The sequence below is a fragment of the Colletotrichum navitas genome (assembly GCF_030913465.1).
Source record: "Colletotrichum navitas strain CBS 125086 chromosome Unknown LY79scaffold_118, whole genome shotgun sequence".
Taxonomy (NCBI): Eukaryota; Fungi; Ascomycota; class Sordariomycetes; order Glomerellales; family Glomerellaceae; genus Colletotrichum; species Colletotrichum navitas.
Window position 1 is genome coordinate 41,810 of NW_026850664.1, and position 17,357 is coordinate 59,166.

The 17,357-nt window shown below is 55.2% G+C and overlaps 6 protein-coding genes and 2 non-coding genes across 8 annotated transcripts; 4 read left to right on the forward strand and 4 right to left on the reverse strand.

The window, feature by feature from the left end:
* Positions 1-529: 529 nt before the first annotated feature.
* Positions 530-2,386, forward strand: LY79DRAFT_57131 (26S protease regulatory subunit 4-like protein). The gene is made up of 4 exons (XM_060559230.1): positions 530-775; positions 826-885; positions 946-1,752; positions 1,799-2,386. The coding sequence occupies exons 1-4, from the start codon at positions 773-775 to the stop codon at positions 2,303-2,305; spliced, it is 1,377 nt and encodes a 458-aa protein (XP_060408125.1). The 5' UTR covers positions 530-772; the 3' UTR covers positions 2,306-2,386.
* Positions 2,387-3,141: 755 nt separating this feature from the next.
* Positions 3,142-4,350, reverse strand: LY79DRAFT_674336 (uncharacterized protein; the record flags this gene model as incomplete). The annotated part of the gene is made up of 1 exon (XM_060564283.1): positions 3,142-4,350. The coding sequence occupies one exon, from the start codon at positions 4,348-4,350 to the stop codon at positions 3,142-3,144; it is 1,209 nt and encodes a 402-aa protein (XP_060408126.1).
* Positions 4,351-6,224: 1,874 nt separating this feature from the next.
* Positions 6,225-6,332, forward strand: LY79DRAFT_t262. Its single transcript has one exon. It is a non-coding gene; the product is annotated as a tRNA-Met (tRNA).
* An 854-nt stretch (positions 6,333-7,186) lies between these two features.
* On the reverse strand, positions 7,187-8,977 carry LY79DRAFT_527780 (uncharacterized protein; the record flags this gene model as incomplete). Its single annotated transcript, XM_060555961.1, has 4 exons — positions 7,187-7,788; positions 7,848-8,121; positions 8,180-8,680; positions 8,816-8,977. The coding sequence occupies 4 exons, from the start codon at positions 8,975-8,977 to the stop codon at positions 7,187-7,189; spliced, it is 1,539 nt and encodes a 512-aa protein (XP_060408127.1).
* Positions 8,978-10,450: 1,473 nt separating this feature from the next.
* On the forward strand, positions 10,451-11,234 carry LY79DRAFT_57246 (uncharacterized protein). The gene is made up of 2 exons (XM_060559363.1): positions 10,451-10,727; positions 10,798-11,234. The coding sequence occupies exons 1-2, from the start codon at positions 10,557-10,559 to the stop codon at positions 11,134-11,136; spliced, it is 510 nt and encodes a 169-aa protein (XP_060408128.1). The 5' UTR covers positions 10,451-10,556; the 3' UTR covers positions 11,137-11,234.
* Positions 11,235-11,766: 532 nt separating this feature from the next.
* LY79DRAFT_674339 (uncharacterized protein) lies at positions 11,767-13,266 on the reverse strand (the record flags this gene model as incomplete). Its single annotated transcript, XM_060564284.1, has 1 exon — positions 11,767-13,266. One exon carries the CDS (start codon positions 13,264-13,266, stop codon positions 11,767-11,769), a length of 1,500 nt encoding a protein of 499 aa, XP_060408129.1.
* Positions 13,267-14,204: 938 nt separating this feature from the next.
* LY79DRAFT_t263 lies at positions 14,205-14,276 on the reverse strand. Its single transcript has one exon. It is a non-coding gene; the product is annotated as a tRNA-Thr (tRNA).
* Positions 14,277-15,529: 1,253 nt separating this feature from the next.
* Positions 15,530-17,262, forward strand: LY79DRAFT_570823 (TLC domain-containing protein). The gene is made up of 4 exons (XM_060559194.1): positions 15,530-15,769; positions 15,860-16,173; positions 16,236-16,523; positions 16,578-17,262. The coding sequence occupies exons 1-4, from the start codon at positions 15,619-15,621 to the stop codon at positions 17,172-17,174; spliced, it is 1,350 nt and encodes a 449-aa protein (XP_060408130.1). The 5' UTR covers positions 15,530-15,618; the 3' UTR covers positions 17,175-17,262.
* Positions 17,263-17,357: the final 95 nt, after the last annotated feature.

The following is a 17,357-nucleotide window of genomic DNA, read 5'->3' on the forward strand; positions in this document are numbered from 1 at the left end:
AGCGTGAGGTCTGCCGGTGTTGTATAAACAAGATCATCTGCTCGTTGAGTTTTCGACTTGAGGAACGCTAACTTCAGCGGCTGATGCAAGCCGGGTTTCTCAGATAATGGAATTACAGTCCAAACATTGCGTTGTATTGTTGGAATATATGTATATTGGTCGAATACCCTTGTTCCTGAATAAGGATGCCCTATATTTGACTCAGTTCCCATGGCCACAAACATGAAAAGGTAGCCAATCTTCGGTTTCTTAACAATCCCTTGTATTAAGTGTAGTTTTTGCCTTCTCCAAGTAATCTTACGCGTTCTAGGGAACCAGATAGTCTGGCCAAGGAGAACCTCTTGCCGAATAAATGTAGCCTGTGCCTTCCATCGTTATCTAGTTCCCAGTCGAAGTAGAAGGATATGCTGACTCAGCAACACTCATTGAGCTTCAAGGTTCACGTGATAGGTACTCACCCATCTTATCTAATCCGGCCTAGCCCTGGCGAGCGTCGCGTTTCTCTGCCGCCTGCAGCAGCATTTGGGTGCCCTGTGCTGAGGTGCCGCCACTATGCTACCTGTGATTACCTACGCAAGCAGTAGCAGCCTTGCCTTGCTCCCCTGCGCTTCCACCTCCATCCTCGGAATCCACCTGCCCTCATCATCATCTCAAGCACATCAACGAAACCTTGACAGCTTATCGGATCAGAGGTCTACCTGTTTCTTCCACCATAAACACATAGACGCCATTTACACAGTATTATTGAGCTCCAGGAGCTCCCCGTGGCAAGATGGTACGCAATACTGTCCGGAACATCGTGGCCTTGATCTAACAGCTACGCAGGGTCAAAACCAGTCAGGAATGGGTGGCGGAGGCGATGGAAAAGACGACAAGGATAAGAAGGTACTTCATATCGAAGGAAACGGAAAATCCCAGGTGTTCATGAGCTGATTGGCGATGCAGAAGGAGAAGCCCAAGTACGAGCCTCCTCCACGCCCTACCACCAGAGTCGGCCGCAAGAAGAGAAAGGCGGCCGGTACCAGCGCCGCCGCGAAGCTCCCCGCCGTCTTCCCTACCAGCCGATGCAAACTCCGCCTCCTACGAATGCAGCGAATCCACGACCACTTGATTCTCGAGGAGGAATACGTCGAAAACCAGGAGCGTCTTCGCCGGGCCAAGGCCGCCAAGGAGGGTGCCGCCATCGGACCCGAGGGCGATGTCGACCGCATGGCCGACGAGCGCGGTCGTGTCGACGATATGCGTGGCAGCCCTATGGGTGTCGGCACGTTGGAGGAGATGATTGACGATGATCACGCCATCGTTAGTAGCACAACGGGCCCCGAGTACTACGTCAGCATCATGAGCTTCGTCGACAAGGACCTATTGGAGCCCGGCGCCAGCGTCCTTCTGCACCACAAAAGCGTCAGCATTGTCGGTGTTCTCACCGACGACGCCGACCCGCTCGTTAGTGTGATGAAGCTCGACAAGGCGCCGACCGAGTCATACGCCGATATTGGTGGTTTGGAGCAGCAGATCCAGGAGGTCAGAGAGTCGGTCGAGCTGCCTCTGCTGCATCCCGAGCTGTACGAAGAGATGGGTATCAAGCCGCCCAAGGGTGTCATTCTTTACGGTGCTCCCGGTACAGGAAAGACGTTGCTTGCCAAGGCCGTCGCCAACCAAACCTCGGCCACGTTCCTGCGTATCGTGGGAAGTGAGCTGATTCAGAAGTATCTTGGTGACGGTCCTCGCCTCGTCCGTCAGCTGTTCCAGGTATGTTTGTAGCCTTGCTATTCTAGGTCACCACTGACAATCCCAGGTCGCCGGCGAGAACGCCCCCTCGATCGTTTTCATCGACGAAATCGATGCCATCGGCACGAAGCGTTACGACTCGACCTCGGGCGGTGAGCGTGAAGTCCAGCGAACCATGTTGGAGCTTCTCAACCAGCTCGACGGTTTCGATGACCGTGGTGACGTAAAGGTCATCATGGCCACCAACAAGATCGAAACGCTCGACCCCGCCCTGATCCGTCCCGGCCGTATCGACCGAAAGATCCTCTTCGAGAACCCCGACCAAAACACCAAGCGCAAGATCTTCACCCTCCACACGTCCAAGATGTCGCTCAACGACGACGTGGACCTGGAGGAGTTCATCTCGCAGAAGGATGATCTCTCCGGTGCGGACATCAAGGCCATCTGCTCCGAGGCCGGTCTGCTTGCCCTCCGTGAGCGCCGCATGCGTGTACAGATGGCCGACTTCCGGTCCGCCAGAGAGAGGGTCCTACGCACCAAGCAGGAGAGTGAGCCTGAGGGCTTGTACTTGTAGTTAAGTGTATGACGACCTTACGGGGGGCTAGGGCTAGACGGGGCAACGATAGATAATGGCAAGACAAGCTTTGACGTTGACTTGGCATTGATTAACGACATTCACCTGGGTCGGCTGCGCATGCTTCTGTGAGTGAATGTGATTACTGTACGAGACAGGCTAATGATGACGGGTCCAAGAGTTTGTTGCCAGGGTCAGGGTTGCCTAGTTCAGGGTCCAGCCAGGACGTGCTTGAGATTAGCGATGATTGCAACTATATTAAGCATCGAGAGAGACGTACCGACTCTACTTGGGATGCGGACCGATGTCAGGCGCATGACAGCCTCCCAACAGTCCCCGCGCCGGTGGCGATGGGAAAATGCTTCTTAGTCAGACCCCCTGGCCCCCCCCGCACCTGGGGATGAAGGATGCCGCTGTTCTCTGAGACGAGTAGGTAGGTACTAGCTCGCAGGGAGGCGTCGTGACAATCTTTGCAAGACGCAGCAGCATATCTTGCTTGTCTAGATGAACCTTCCTGTCATGGGAAACTGGCCACCGCTCAGACTCGGCTGGATCCGGAAGGGGGAGCAGGGGTTCACAAGGAGATCCCTGGCCGAGGAGGCGAAGTTTCCGAAGCTTAGTTGCTGGTGGGAGGGGGCAGCTCCCCGCACTCAGACTGGACTTCGTGGCTTGGATATTGTTTGGAGTGATGAGATGAAATTAATTACATTTTCGTGGTGGGTGGTTGGGAGAGAGGGGGGAAGGAGGAGGGGACTAGTTGGACAACCTGTCTGTCAAGCGGCTTTCATACTTGGAACTCTCTGTCCGTTGCGCAGAACTGCAGGCGTTCGTTTCACTCAGCTCGTCCGGCGAAGCCTCTCCTTGTCTTGCACAACGGGCGTCCCGCCATTCTTGCTCCCGCTCGTGACGCCCTCCTCGCCGCCGCAATTCGACCGGAACGGCGGGGCGACACGAGGTGTGTACGCCGGCGCAGGCTCCTCCTCGTCCTCCTCCTCCGGCGGCGGGGTCAGGTTCCCGGGCGGCCCCATCAAGGCCAGCTCCCTCGCGATGTCCGGGTCCATCGCGTAGCGCCCCTCGAGCGCGACCAGCGCCTGCCACAGCGGCAGCGACCCCTCGGGCCACTCGGCCTGGGTCTGCAAGATCCTGCGCGCCGAGATGCGGCGGTCGCCGTACGCCACGGCGTTGCAGTCGTGGCGCGCAAGGATGATGGTGCCGTCGACCTGCACGCCGGCCCAGAGGCCGCGGGACTTCATGTAGCTGTACATGGGCCGCGAGGTCCTCGACGCGGCGGCCTCGACGGCGGCGCCCGTTCCGACGGGGCCGATGGCGACCGAGGTCTCTGCGCCGAGCGAGAGGCGCGGGTGCGCGAAGGCGGCGACCTGGGCGGCGGTGTTGAGGACGAGAACGCACTCGTAGATGTCGAGGCCGAACATGAGGCCGGCGCCGAGCGTGGAGACGACAAAGGTCGAGGGCGGGGACCAGGTGCCGTCCGGGCGGCGGGCGACGACAAGGCCGGAGCCGGCAGCGAGAGAGCCCATGTAGGCGCCCGCGCGGAGGGTGTTGAAGATGGCGAGGCCGGCGCAGTGGGCGAGGACCTGGTGGGGGATGGCGACGAGGGCGCGGCGGGTGACGCCGAAGGGGTGGAAGGGCTCGTCGCCGCCCAGGGCGGTGCCGGCCGGGTCCGTGGAGCCGCCGCCGAGGGGCTCGTCGGTGAAGGACTTGAGGATCCGGGCGGCCTTGGCGCACTCGCGGGGCATGGTCTGCGGGAACCACCCCTCGGCGCCGAAGAGGTTGGCGGCCCTGTTGAAGGGGACCCCGGCGGCGGTGGTGATCTTGTGGACGTGGACGCCGATGCCGCGGCCGGGCGGTTTGGCGACGGGGGGTGCGTTGGGGTCGGCCGGCCTGAGGCGCAGTGTGGAGAGTGTGCGGGAGAGGGAGAGGCGCCGGGAGGACGAGGAAGAAGACGACGTGTCTGGGGACGAGTGGACGGACTGGGACTCGGCTTCCCCGGCCGCGGCGGGCTGGCGTTTGTGCCGGAAGGTCATGACGACTCGTTTGGAAGGGGGCGGGGGCAAGTGTGTTTGGGTCCGATACGTGTTTTGCTGAAGTCTGGTACAAAGCGGTTGACGGTGCTGGAATACGGGCAACCAAAGGGGGGTATCGTTTCCGAGCTTTGACTTGATAGCTCTGTCGGGCTGGAGGAGAGGGCGAGATGGGCTCTTGGCCAGAGGCAGAGCTCGCGACGCATGATATATAACACCTTTTGAGTCCAAGCACATCTCTCTGCTGAGAGGCGGGCAACCAAGGATCTACCCAAGCCAGACACCCCCCCGTTGAAGACTAGGATGGCGTCGCGGTTGCAAAATGCGGGAGGAGGCCACGGAAGTCTCGCCCGGCGAGGGTTGTCCAAGTTGGCGAACTCAAAACGGCCGCGACATGAGATTGGTACGCCAATGAGGCTTCTTCCGAGAGCTGAAAAGAATTTTGGGAGGCCGAAGGGCGAGTTTTTCCAGCAAAGGCGAGATCCCGCACGAAGACGATGCTGAGAAGCATCAATCATCCCATGTTGGTGACAAGCGAAAGCTTGTGCATGTCCTTTGGTTTCATGTCGTGTCCTACCCTGATGGGGAAAAGCAAATGACCATAGGACTCGAGATGGGGGGGAGGGGATGGGAATCGTAGCTGTTTGCCGTCCCAATAGGAGAGGGGAAAAGGGACCGACCGACGGATCAGGGGGGGAGGGGGAGGAGGTCGTCAAGTCTCGCGTGGCGCAGTCTGTCGTGAAGAGAAAAACAAAAGGGGGTTCGAAGGTGCAGAGAGTTTGAGTTCTGTTGAAATACGCGTAAGTGCAGTCGCGGTCTTTTGTTGATGTATCGAGGGGTCTGCCCCTTTCCCGACGGGGAGAGGAGTCTCAGAGCTGGGGAGGGAGCTCCCGTTTTTGACTTTTTCGTCCGGCAGTTGATAATGCGCGAGACGGTGTGGTGTGGGAGTGAGTGGCGGAAGGCCGAAAGCATGGTGCAACATGGGGGGCTTGTTTTTGTGTGTTTTTAATGAATAATCATGTGTGAGAACCGGCGTTGGCCGTGGTGTTTATTCAACGCTTCCAGGATCAGTCAAGGTCAAGTAACGACAATGGGATTCGCCCGGGGTCGGTTGTGGAATCACCGTAAAGCGCGCGTGCCGTTGGCCTTTCTCGGTGTATCGATGTCGTTGTGGGTGAGCATCGATCGCTTGGTCTCCGGTTGCGTTATCTTGGGTAAACGGAGATGACAACGTCCCAGGTAATCTTTCAGTGGAAAGGGAGAGGAGAGGGGAGGGCGAGGCTGGAGCTCTTCTTTATCGAGACCTCGGCAGTGAGGGGGTGAAATCAGACTACACCAAGCATTTCGATGGACGACGGTTGTACTTTGAGAAACCACGAGCGTCAGATACTGCACGTGTTAGTTAGCCAACTGGTCCAGACACTGCTGGGACTGACAACCGAGTCAACAACAGTAGCTCACACCATGAATATGGTTCATCGAGTAAGTTGCATCGCGTCGGGATTCTGGTCCTGTTCAAGTCATGGTTTGGTCGTTGCTCCAATCGCCAGTATCTAACGTGATGGAGTTGAAAAGGGCATGGTTTCCTGAGAGCATCTACCTACCTACTAGGTAGCACTTGAAGACAAGAAGACTCTACTGCCCAAGCCACACCCAAAGCTCACAGCCCATAGCCACTAACCCTACCTACCGGTACAGTGTACTTCAGACTAGTGTATGTGGCTGATGTGGCGAAGCTGCTGAAACAGGGTTAGAGACCCGCACTCCACTCATACACCAACTGGCCCGTCGCAATTGGGCACAAGTACGGATATCAGTCGTTCCACACCGTCATGCTACCTTTCATATTACTCACTATGTAACCCTCCTTCAACACAGTCTCTATGGCTCAGTCGGTAGAGCGTTGGTCTCATATTCCAATCAATATGACCCTGCCTCCAGGTCGGGATATCCAAAGGTCGCAAGTTCGAGCCTTGCTAGGGACACACTATTTTGCTCTCATGGCCGTCTGTCTGTCTGTCTGTCTTTGTTTTTTTCTTTTTCTTTCTCCATTTCCCCCCTCACTGCCTTATATCTAAAACCACCGAACCTTGCAATCCCGTCCTTGTGCATGCATCCCCATCCATATATACCCACCTATTTTATCTGCCTCATTGTTCCATTGCTCCCACGTCGAGGTGAACTCCGTCAGGCGAAATCGCCAAGGCGAACCAAAAAAAGACATCGTGCCAAGAAGTACAAGTCAGATACACAAAAAAGCAAAAAAAAAAAAAAAAAAAAACCAAAGAAGAAGAAGAACAAGAAAAATTAAGACAAGTTACATTGTGGGGGTACATGCAATGGCAGGCTGCTCTTATTTTTATGCTGGTGTTCCTGGAATGCCTTCATAGTCTTTAGTGGTCTTGAATCCATATCCCCCGGCTTTCTGTGAATTTTTGGACACAGCGCTCGCTTGCTGAGGCAAGGGATCCAACGCTATCCTGCACACTAGGTACTGACTGTGATCCCTAGCGTGGCTGTTGATACGATACATCGGTTATAAGTGCCATGGTTCCAACAAAGATTGTTTTCGACACCTCCATGGAGCGACGCAAGACGCGTAGATGAGTTCGACCAGGACCTCCGGGGTATCATGCGACTGGGAAACGATGTTGTTACTGATGTTTGCTTCTCTCGGGCAACGGACCCAACAGAATATTTGTGATCGCCGGGGTGGCCGATGGGCTTTTTTTTCTGTAAGCCACAGGCCGGCACACCTCTCGGAAACGCAGTACTGTTGCCTGCATCTTGAGCCGGTTCAAGAATAAAATTAAATAAAAAAACGAAACGCTGTCATGGTTCACGAAGGCGGTTCCCTTGATTTATAAAGAAAGTCCAGGTTAAAGTTGACGGCGGGGAGCTGCGGCCTTGGGAGGGCCTCGACCGGCACGGGCTTGAACGGTGCCACTCTTCGGATGTCAGTGCCATCACGAATACACCCCAACGGCCACTGGATCCATTCCCTCCACGGCTCCTGGATGGCCTTCTCCAAGCTCGAAGCAACGTTGCTGCCCCAACCGCAAAGATACCAAATGTTCCGCTCAAGAGCATGGACCAGCGCTGCGTAGTACATGAGGATGATGAGGGCCATCGGGTGGTTCTGGCTGATGAGCTCGAGAAATGACTGGGGAAGGGAGACAGCCCACCGCCAGACCAGCCCGGACCTATGCTGAGGCATGGAGACGGCCGTGAAAGTGATCTTGAGACCCTCGAGAGCGGACTGGCAGGTCGTAGTATCTTCCGAGGGTGCCATGCCGCGTGTGAGGTTGAGAAGGTCGTCAATCTTGGCCGAGAAATTCCCCGCTACGGCGGGCTCGACACTGCCTTGGTAAAGCCAGCGTGCCAGTGGCCCATTGGATATATGTTTGTGAGCGAATGGCAGAGCAAGTATGCTCTGGATTCCTGAAGGGGGAGGAGGGCAACGTTAGTGAGCGACGGGGTTTATAGAAGCAGCGACTTACCTTGCAGCAGAATGAAGGACTGAGCAACGTCCCTGGGGATGATGGAGCCGCTCGGGTTGGCGATGGAATAGGTGTTGAGAATGAAGATGCATATAGCGTGTAGCACGTATGCGTCGGCGTTCTTCTCGTCGATCTCGGCCAAGCCTGGCGAGAACTTGCTGAGGGCGATATTTTGATGGCGGGCCGATATAGTGGCGTACTCGGCCCTCTTTTCAGGGTCACAGTGGGCGACATGGATGGCTGATACGGCCAAGATGCCGTGGAGAAGGAAGTCCTAGATGAGTCAGCCGAGAGAAGCCACGACCGGCGGCGAAGAGGGGGGCTGGCCTAACGTTGGCAAAGGCGATTTGAGGCACTGTTGTCGTCCAGAGATGCACAAACTCTGGGTTCTCGGAGATGGTATGTGCCGTATTGGAGGTAAAGTGGTGAACGAGTTGCATATCGATCATCCAGTCGGACCTCGAGACGCCCTGAGCATCACGGGACTCCCCTTGGGTGGCAGTAGACTCATGGGCTGGTTCGGAGAGGCTGTGCCGTTCAGTATGATGAAGAGCATCCACCTCGGCCGAGAATTCAAAGAGCAAGCCCTGGATGGCAGCTACCTTTTCCTTCAACGAGGAGAGCTGGGGTGGAGAGGTCTCGGGGCGGCTTTCGGGGCGGCTGGTCGTCGAAGCCTCACCAACACTATCAGGAGTCGCCGTGTTGGCGGCCTCGAGAGTCGACTTGGGCGACGACTCGCCGACGGGCGGCAGATGAGCTGAAAAAGGCGTCAGAAGCAGGCTGCACTGGACGTCGTGCCGCGCGCAGTTGCGACAAGGGCGACTCTCATCGCACTGGGTGTATGGTCAGTGACATGCTCTGTGTGTACTCCAACGTCTGTTTGGCCGACCTAGCAGTCGGCCGCTGAGCTCCCAGCCCGGGCCAGGGCTCGATGATGGATGTACCAAGCCCAAAGGCAACTAACTCACCTTGACGCGACGCTTCTTGCACTGCTGACATCCATTCCGCGACTTCTTGTGGCCTATACGAGTGCCGCGCACAGCGGGCGAGGCGGCCTTGGGCCGATGCTTGCTGCTCTCCAGAGCCGCCACCTCATCCTTGAGCGAAGTCTTCTCTGGCGTGCCGTTCATCGCATCGAGGTGACTAGGTAGGTAGGTACACTACAGTGGCTGTCACTTGGAGGAGCAAAGCGGAGTGGAAAGTTGTGTCCTAGTGGCGTAACGGATCGAACGAGCCCGAGATGCTAGCTCCTCAAACGCCTTATTTGATGCCCAAATCTCATACTGCCATATCTTGTTTTGTTTTCTGCACGTGAATATGGCAAGGCCAACACCAAACGTTGCACGCCGCACGGGACTTGTTCGCGCCGCACCGATTGTGGTCTCGGTCGACACCAACCCAGAGAGACCCACGCACCTCACCTGCAGCAGGAGAGGCAGTACACTCGCTGTATGACACAAGCCGGGGTGACCGGGGCGGACCGGATGCCGATTGGTGAATTCGGCTCAGTCGATATGGGGTGGATTTGGAAGAAGGGACGAGGATTACCTATCTGTACACTAGAGTGCAGTGTAAAAGGTGTCAGCCAGGGAGGGGAGATTGGCACGATTTCAATTACTGATCAGCCCAGTGTCTCCACGTGACGTTGGCATTGAATTCCTGAAAAGGCGACGGACGGGTCTACAGCGGGTAGGAACGTCGTTTCTCGGTTTGGTCCTCGGACTGGCGCACGGATCGCGTATCGACTTCACCCCGATCGTGCCGTGCAGCGATCCGTGCTTTTCTTGTCTAGTGTAAGGTTTTACCCAAGGTAGTAGGTACGTATCGATGAGGGATGGCTGGTGCTCTGATATTTGTGGCTTCAATTCGCCACACGCCACATGTCCCTACCATCTGGGCAGGAAGCTAGGCACCTACCGGTAGTTAGAGGTACGGATACAGACAGATGTAGGTATGTGCATGCAAGTACGTACTGCCTATCCGTACCTCGGTTCGAAAGCCCGCAGTACGTACCTACAAGGTCGGTAGGTAGGTAATCAAGCTGAACGCAGGCACATCAGGCTAAATTACGACTTGCATGACGCGCTCTCCTGCGGAGCGCGGCTTCCCACTTCCTGGGCTGAAAGGGACCTACCTGGGAAGGAAGGAACCTGGGGGGGGAAACCTAGGAATGGGCAGGGGGAAAGCGCGAAGGGTCTCTCTTCAGAAGATGAAGGTGCACCTCCAAGCTCTCCGGTCCCTTTTTTGACCGTGTTTTCTCCTTTCCTTTTCCAGCCAATGATGAGCGTCAAACGTCAGCATCAGAAGCCAACAACAAACAGCACCACAACAAACAGCACCAAGCCCGCTCGTGCATTCCCCATCACTCGCTCGTCACCAGTCTGCCGCTCCCCGCTTGCTGTACCTACCCATCTACCTACCGGTAGTGTAGGTACCGACCGGTAGTGGCCCCTCTGCCCCTCCTTCAACCTCCTTCGATCTGATCTCCCTTGGTCGTGCGACCCGTCACTGGAAGGTATGGTGACATCCCTTGGATTCGAAGTGGCGTCCATCTGATTAAAGACGAGATTCCCCGGCCACGACGTATTGAGTCCCGCTCCCCCCTTGTTCCGTATCCCCCTTCTCCACAATATCCCTGCCGCGCACACCAAGATCCTCCATCCATCGTCAGCATCAACAATCCCGTCCCTTATTATACCTAATCCCAACATGGCTTCGCACAACACCAACTACAATGATATCAAGGCCTCGGCCAAGGAGAACGCTGCCGGCGTCTACGCCTATAGCCAGCGCCAGATGGACCGTGTCGTCAGCCAAGATACCCGCCAGAAAGCCTACGACAGTGCCTGCAATCTCGCCCAGGAGCAGCCCTTTCTCTTCGTACGTCCGACCTCCGATTGACGCCCCTCCCTTGGGACTCTGGGCGTTGCTAACGTGCGTGCTGTTACAGGCTTTCCTTCTCGTCCAGCTCATCTTCTCCTTCCTGCCTACCCTCGTCTTCGTCTCCTTCGCTTTTTCGACTGTCGCCTTTGCCTTCGGCGTTGCTGTCGTCTTCTCCCTTTTCTGGATCGGTGTTGCTCTTCTCGTCCTCGTACCGACCCTCTTCTTTACCTGCTCCATCGCCGTCCTCGTCTGGGTCTGGGCTGCCGGCAGCTTCATAGTGGCGAAGCGCTTATACGAGATTTCGCCCATCCGTGCCACGGGCGACCTGGAGGTGCACGTGCCCAACGGGAAGACGTACGCCGTCATCAAGCACGAGGACGGCGTTGATGCCCACTCGCACAACTAAATTGGGTTATCGTCCATGATATACATATGTTCGGCCTTATGGCAGTTAAGGGTATGGTATGGGATGGCGTCGGATTTGGCAGGATACCCGGAATATGCTCTATTAAAATGAATTGCTGGGCGCAGCAAAGGCTTACAAGTGACGCCGGTGTTGCTGCGATGCCCATTCAGTATTTCTCAATCCAATTATTGTTTCGATGTTACCTGCAATGGCGTATATGGAGACGCTTTCGTCCTGCCAAACAGCCTATGTAGACTATTTTGGCCCAGCAGAAACCCCTTCGGTCAAAAGCTGGATGCCATCACACAAACCTATGCTGTTTCTTCACTCAAACTCATGGCAGAGCTGTTGATCTGATGTTCCCGATCAAAATCGAACCACCAGATAATGAGACGTAAGGGAGACACCATGGTGATGCGGTGCTGGTAACAAAAGCATAATGGTATTTCGGCGCAAAAGGAGCAGTCTCCGTTGTCATTACCAACACGCCTACTGATGCAATGGGACAATTGCTTGGATCCGAATTCTGAATCAAATGACCCAAAAACACCGTCGTTCCCAGCCTGGCTTCCTTTGTTTCCTGTGTCCAATATCGGTGTTGTGAAATCTGCCCCTGTGGCCCAATGACCCTCACCACAGAACCGGTCTCGGGTCCGCCACTTCAAGCACCTTGATGCCGGCTTCCTTCAGAATGGTGACGGCGTCCTTGGCGACTGCCGGCTCAACTGCAAGCTGCTTCAGGCCGCCGGCCCCGGCCAAGTATGGCATTTCGATGGCAAGCCCATGCGCCGGACCTGACAGGTGGAGTTTGTTCAGGGAGCCGGGAAGGGTCCTCAAGAAGTGGCTGACTTTGTTTGCCCGCGCGACAGCAACCTCGCCACCAGCACCGGGAATGTCGCTTGCTTCTTGCGCGAGTGTGTGCATGTTGGCGAGGACGGTCTTGCTGTCGATCCAGATTCGTTGCAAGTGCTTGAAGTTGCTGACGGAGAAGAGGGCCCGCTGCCCTCCGCTTTGCGCCACGCTGACTTGGCCGAGGTCGAGGCAGAGGGTTCGCAGAGTGTCGGCGCTGTGCCCGAGCGCGTCAGCGATGTCGTGGGCCTCGGGCAGCTGTCTACCTTGGCGTGCTCCGCAGTCCGCCTCCGACTGCGCAAAGTACATGAATGTCCCCAGGCGTTTGCACCCTTTTAGCAATAGGCGAAAGCTGGGGACGTCGAGGGCGACGCTCCGGAGGATGATGGAGCTGATGTTCTCGACGCCGGTGACGGGCTGTGCCAATCTGAACTCGAACCTGTCGAGACGCAATCCGGTCAGCTGTGGGCTCGTGGCCAAGAAGCCGGAGACGACGGAGGGCTTGAGGACGAGAGACTGGTTTCCGTATGCTGAACGAACGCCCGCTAAGGTCAGGGACTCTATTTTTGGGAAGAACGGCTCGCCGCGCGGTAGCCTCTCCGCCATCGCGGCCAGGACCTCGGGCCCGGTGGCGATCGTGCACTCCTGGAGCTCCTTGAGCCGGCTGGTCGAGAGTAAGGCGAGGAAGGCCAGGACTTCCGGTATGGCAGGCCAGAGTTGCAAGCACGCGGTAGGGTACGCAGTCTTGTCCTGCACCTCGCGCATCCGCTTGCGCAGGATCTCCGGCACGGCCACGCCAGGGGTCGCGCAGGCCGCCTGCATAAGGAGCGGGATGTGCGGGTCGATCCGCTCGGCATAGCAGCGGACCGTGTCCAGGCCAAGATACAGGCGCCTGACGGACTGCGCGCGCTTGGGCCGCTCGCCGAGCCGGCGGAGGAGCCCGACGAGCTGCTCGGCGGCGTCGAGCCTGGGGACGACGAGGTCGGCCTGCGCGCAGCAGAAGAGGGCGACCTTTCGCTGCATCGTCCTGCAGGTGAGTGCGAGGGAGCGGAGGTGGCCGATCTTGACGCGCTGCGTCAGGGCGATGAGGTGGTCGTGGGTCAAGTAGTCGAGCTGGTGCTGCCATGAGCGGATGTCGTGGACGAGGCTGGAGACGATCTCGAAGAAGAGTTCGATAGGGAGGGAGACGAGGGGCACCGTCTCGTTGGGAGTTGTCTCGTGGGGCTCCAGGCTGACGAGTCCCATCTGGCTCGTTGCCGCCTCCACTGCCGTATCATCCATCTTGATTTTGGCTTGTTAACGTCACGATGGCTACGTAGGAGATGGGTAGCCGGGTGAGGTTCTGGATGATGGGTAAGCGTTTTCCAAGATCCGAGGTTGTCTAGATGTGGAGAGAGAGGACTTATTCTCATCAATCTTCTTCAATCTGTGATGTAAGAGGCCGGTAACGATCTGAAAGGGAAGGCGGCCGCCACCCATCCATGGCAGGCAAGCATGAGCCGCGCGGTCGGCTACTTGCCAACCTTCGATTAGAAATGAAAGGCGTGTTTGCCAGGAGGCGTTGGAATCTCCAGCCTGCAACTTCATCCTGCCCAACTTTCGCGGTGGGTTCGACAGAGCCGTCATCACCAGTACGTCAAGCCACAACCCAGCAGTGACTCTGCTGTCGCCAATATGCTCGTACCCAAAGGTTGTTCGCGTATGTACCTAGGTCAAGGTTGAGGTGAGGTCAAATTTAGCATTCGCTCAGTCTAGGATATGTATCATTAAGGGTGTCTCGTTTCAAACACCTTGGCCGTCTAACAGAGCAAGTAGTTAGCTGGCACACAGTTCTTGAAAGTTATGGCTTACGCCCAGTACCTAGATGCCACCTATTCGTAGTACGCCGTCTAACCATGGTATTTGACACTAAATGGAGTCATATTAAGCACACAGACTTAAGTGGGAACTTAAGCTCCAAGCGCCTGGTCCTCTTTCAAGGGGCGAACATCAAAGCCTAAAAAAGAGTCAGCTGAGATATCTACTTAGCCAAATAAAACAGAGAGAGTTTAAGTTCATTGAAGCATAAGCCAAATAAAGATATAAACAATTCTTTTTACCTCTCAAGCCCTCAGGATCAATTACCTTACAAACAAGAAAAGATGCCATCCATCCATGAGTACAAAATTAAACAGAGGGGTTTGGGAGATTGATGATGGATGCGGCAAAATAAAAATCAATGCCAACACTGTGGATCGAACACAGGATCCCCGCATTACAAGTGCGATGCCTTACCACTTGGCCATGCTGGCGAATTGGATGTCAATTCGACTCATAACTGTAAATATGTATGCGAGAATTAGACATCATGCATTGTGTCTCTACGATTTCTCTTTGCTAAACAACGCATTTAAGTATATCTTGTTTCGAGAATACAGAGGCATATGTTAGAATTATTTGGACTTGGGTTCTACCTGTTGCTGGTGCAATCTAGCACAGACACAGACGTATGCCCATGGCCAACGAATCATGCATTGGGAAGATTCATAAAAGTCCATGGAGTGGCGTAGATCATTTGCCATCTCTGATCAAGCAACGATTCTCGTTGACATTTTGCTCCCCTACGCCGTCCTTTCAGGTAACTACCAACGCGGGACACCATTCTACTTCTATTAGCTTCGTATAAGTACAACATTGAAACATTCATCGCCAGCCTCGAGCATGAGCGAAACCGCCGAGCTGCTAGATCAACAATCGCTTTTTCGAGCGACCAAGCTGACCCGGTGGCATTGCCTCTCGTACTGCTTTATCGGTACTTGAGTTGAGCCAACTGGCCAGCATCAGGACTATTCTGACTCATTTCGAGCCAAATTTCCAATCGAATACGACATTGCAGAGGTCAACAAGCAGCCAAGCTGTTGGTTGGCAAGTGATCAATTAAACAGGGCGCGGCATTTCTGTCGACGACACATTTGCCAACCCTCTGTAATGATACTGCTGTACTCCACTGAGCAGTGAATCCCACTTGCAATGACATATGCTTATCCGCGCTGGGGAGAGTGGTGTGGGGATACCTTGATGCTTGTCTTGCCCCTGATTCTTGCAGGGTTGCAATAAAAACACCAGGATCCGGTTCGAGTCCCGATCCGTTGCCAATTCAAAGAAACCCAACGTACGGACTATTGCTATGAAATTTGTGGCTTGTTTTCGCCATGTTCCGACGTGTTAGTATCCTTCAATATTTCTTCGGTACGATATTGCTAACCAACAAACTAGTATAACAACTATAAAAGAATGCGCAGCCAAAATATCAAGATTTCTGGAGACACAAGCATAGACGAGTCCCTTCTCCAGATTTGAAGTTATTTAATCCTCAACCCCCCAGCTCCATAGAGCGGTTCCTCGGCGCCCCGCGGTCATGCGCTCACCGCCTGGCGAAGCGATATAGGATCCAACAGCTCAGTTGGCAGATTGCCCCTTGGGCGCCGGGATATTACTTTCCACTTTAAGCGACATGCCCTCTTAAATGACTCTTCTCAATAAAACAGTACTTATTATAGATAGCATTCTCTTAAATCCCTTAGACCCTGCTGGCGTCTGTTTTGAAGCGTTAAGCTTTGCCTAAACTGACTCACTGCCTGGGTCCCTGAATCGATGATGACGGACAAACTCGACGTCAATATCGTGTCTGCAGAGGGCGCCATTGTCACAGTGAAGCCTTCCAGAACCATACGTACGGAGAGGAAAAGAAGCGAGGACTGCCAGTCGAAGACACTGGCTCAATGGTTGTTCGATCACCAAATTGGTATGCTGAAAGGAGCTGATGGACTCTACCGCAGCCACCTCCCAACCCACGTTGAGCCAATGCTTACAAGATCTCATCGTATCTGAACAGGGCTCACCTTATATGCCGTCACCCCTCTCCTCATCGCCCATCTTTGCATCCCCGGTGCGCGTCCACACACCTCAAAGTTCCTACGGCTCTCATACTACAACCCGGCCACGGGCAAGTATGGAGCGGGACATGATGACCTCTACTTCGTCGCATTCTGTGTCATGCTCGCCATCGGCATCCGCGCGGCCTTTATGCGACACATCCTCGCGCCCCTCGGCAGGCATTGGGGTATATCGAAGAAGAAGGACGCCACCCGCTTCTCCGAACAGGGCTGGATGCTGGCCTACTACAGCGTCGTTTGGCCACTTGGAATGGTACCGAGCATCGCTCTCCATCTATGATTCAGGGCGTTTCCCATGACTGACCGGCGTTATAGTACCTCTATCGCAACTCGCCACACTTCCTCAGCTTGAAAGGGCTGTGGGCCGATTGGCCGAAAAGGGAACTTGATGGGCTGATGAAGGCCTACATCCTGATACAGTGGGCGTATTGGGTGCAGCAAGTCGTTTCCGTGAACATTGAGGCCCGCCGCAAAGATTACTGGGAGATGATTGTTCATCACGCCATCACCATCTCCCTCATCGCCTCATGCTACGCCTACCATCAAACCCGAGTCGGCCACCTGATTTTGATCCTTATGGACGTCATAGAGCTGATCTTTCCGGTACGTTCAGCAGAAGAGGCACCCTCGCGCGACCCCTGCTGACAACTGCTGCAGCTGGCCAAGTGTCTTAAGTACGTCGGCTTCACCACCCTTTGCGACGTGGTGTTTGGTGTGTTCCTCTGCGTGTGGGTCTGTACGCGTCACGTCTTCTATCTAATGGTCTGCTGGAGCGTCTACTACGACCTGCCGCGGAGTTTGGAACTGCCGTGCTTCCGAGGTGCTGCGGAAGACGTTGTAGGCCCTCTTCAGCCCCCGGAGCAAGGCTGGTCCCATCTCGTTGAGCCATTCGTAGACCCCAAGGGCACAGTTTGCATGACCAACGGCATCACGAAGGGGTTCCTGACCTTCCTCCTCGCTCTCGAGGCCGTCATCTGCGTCTGGTCTTTCCTCATTATTCGGGTGACAATCCGTGTGTTAAAAGGGGCCTCTGCCGAAGACGTCAGGAGCGATATCGAGGAGGAGGAAGAGGAGGGGGAGGAGGTGCAAGTTGTGGAAGACGTCGGCGTAGAGTCCATTGATTTGAAGGCCTGGGAACGCCGCACCGCCAAAAGGAAATCCGGCTTGAGGGCGAGTGGCGTCAGTATTCATCTTAGCCAAAGTGACCGGAAGGAACTGCTCAACAGAATCGGCTGTGAGAAGCAGATTGAGTAACGGAAAAAGAGCAGTGGTTGTTATTTTCATTGGGTGATTAGCCAAAAGTCATATAGGGTATATACCATTTATTAATTCCGGAGCGTCCATTCCTTTGAAGGCCTAGGAGGAACCAAGCTCATTTGCAGATATTAATTCACTCGAGCAGGCCAAGACACCGCAAGAGATGCAAGAAGAGACAAA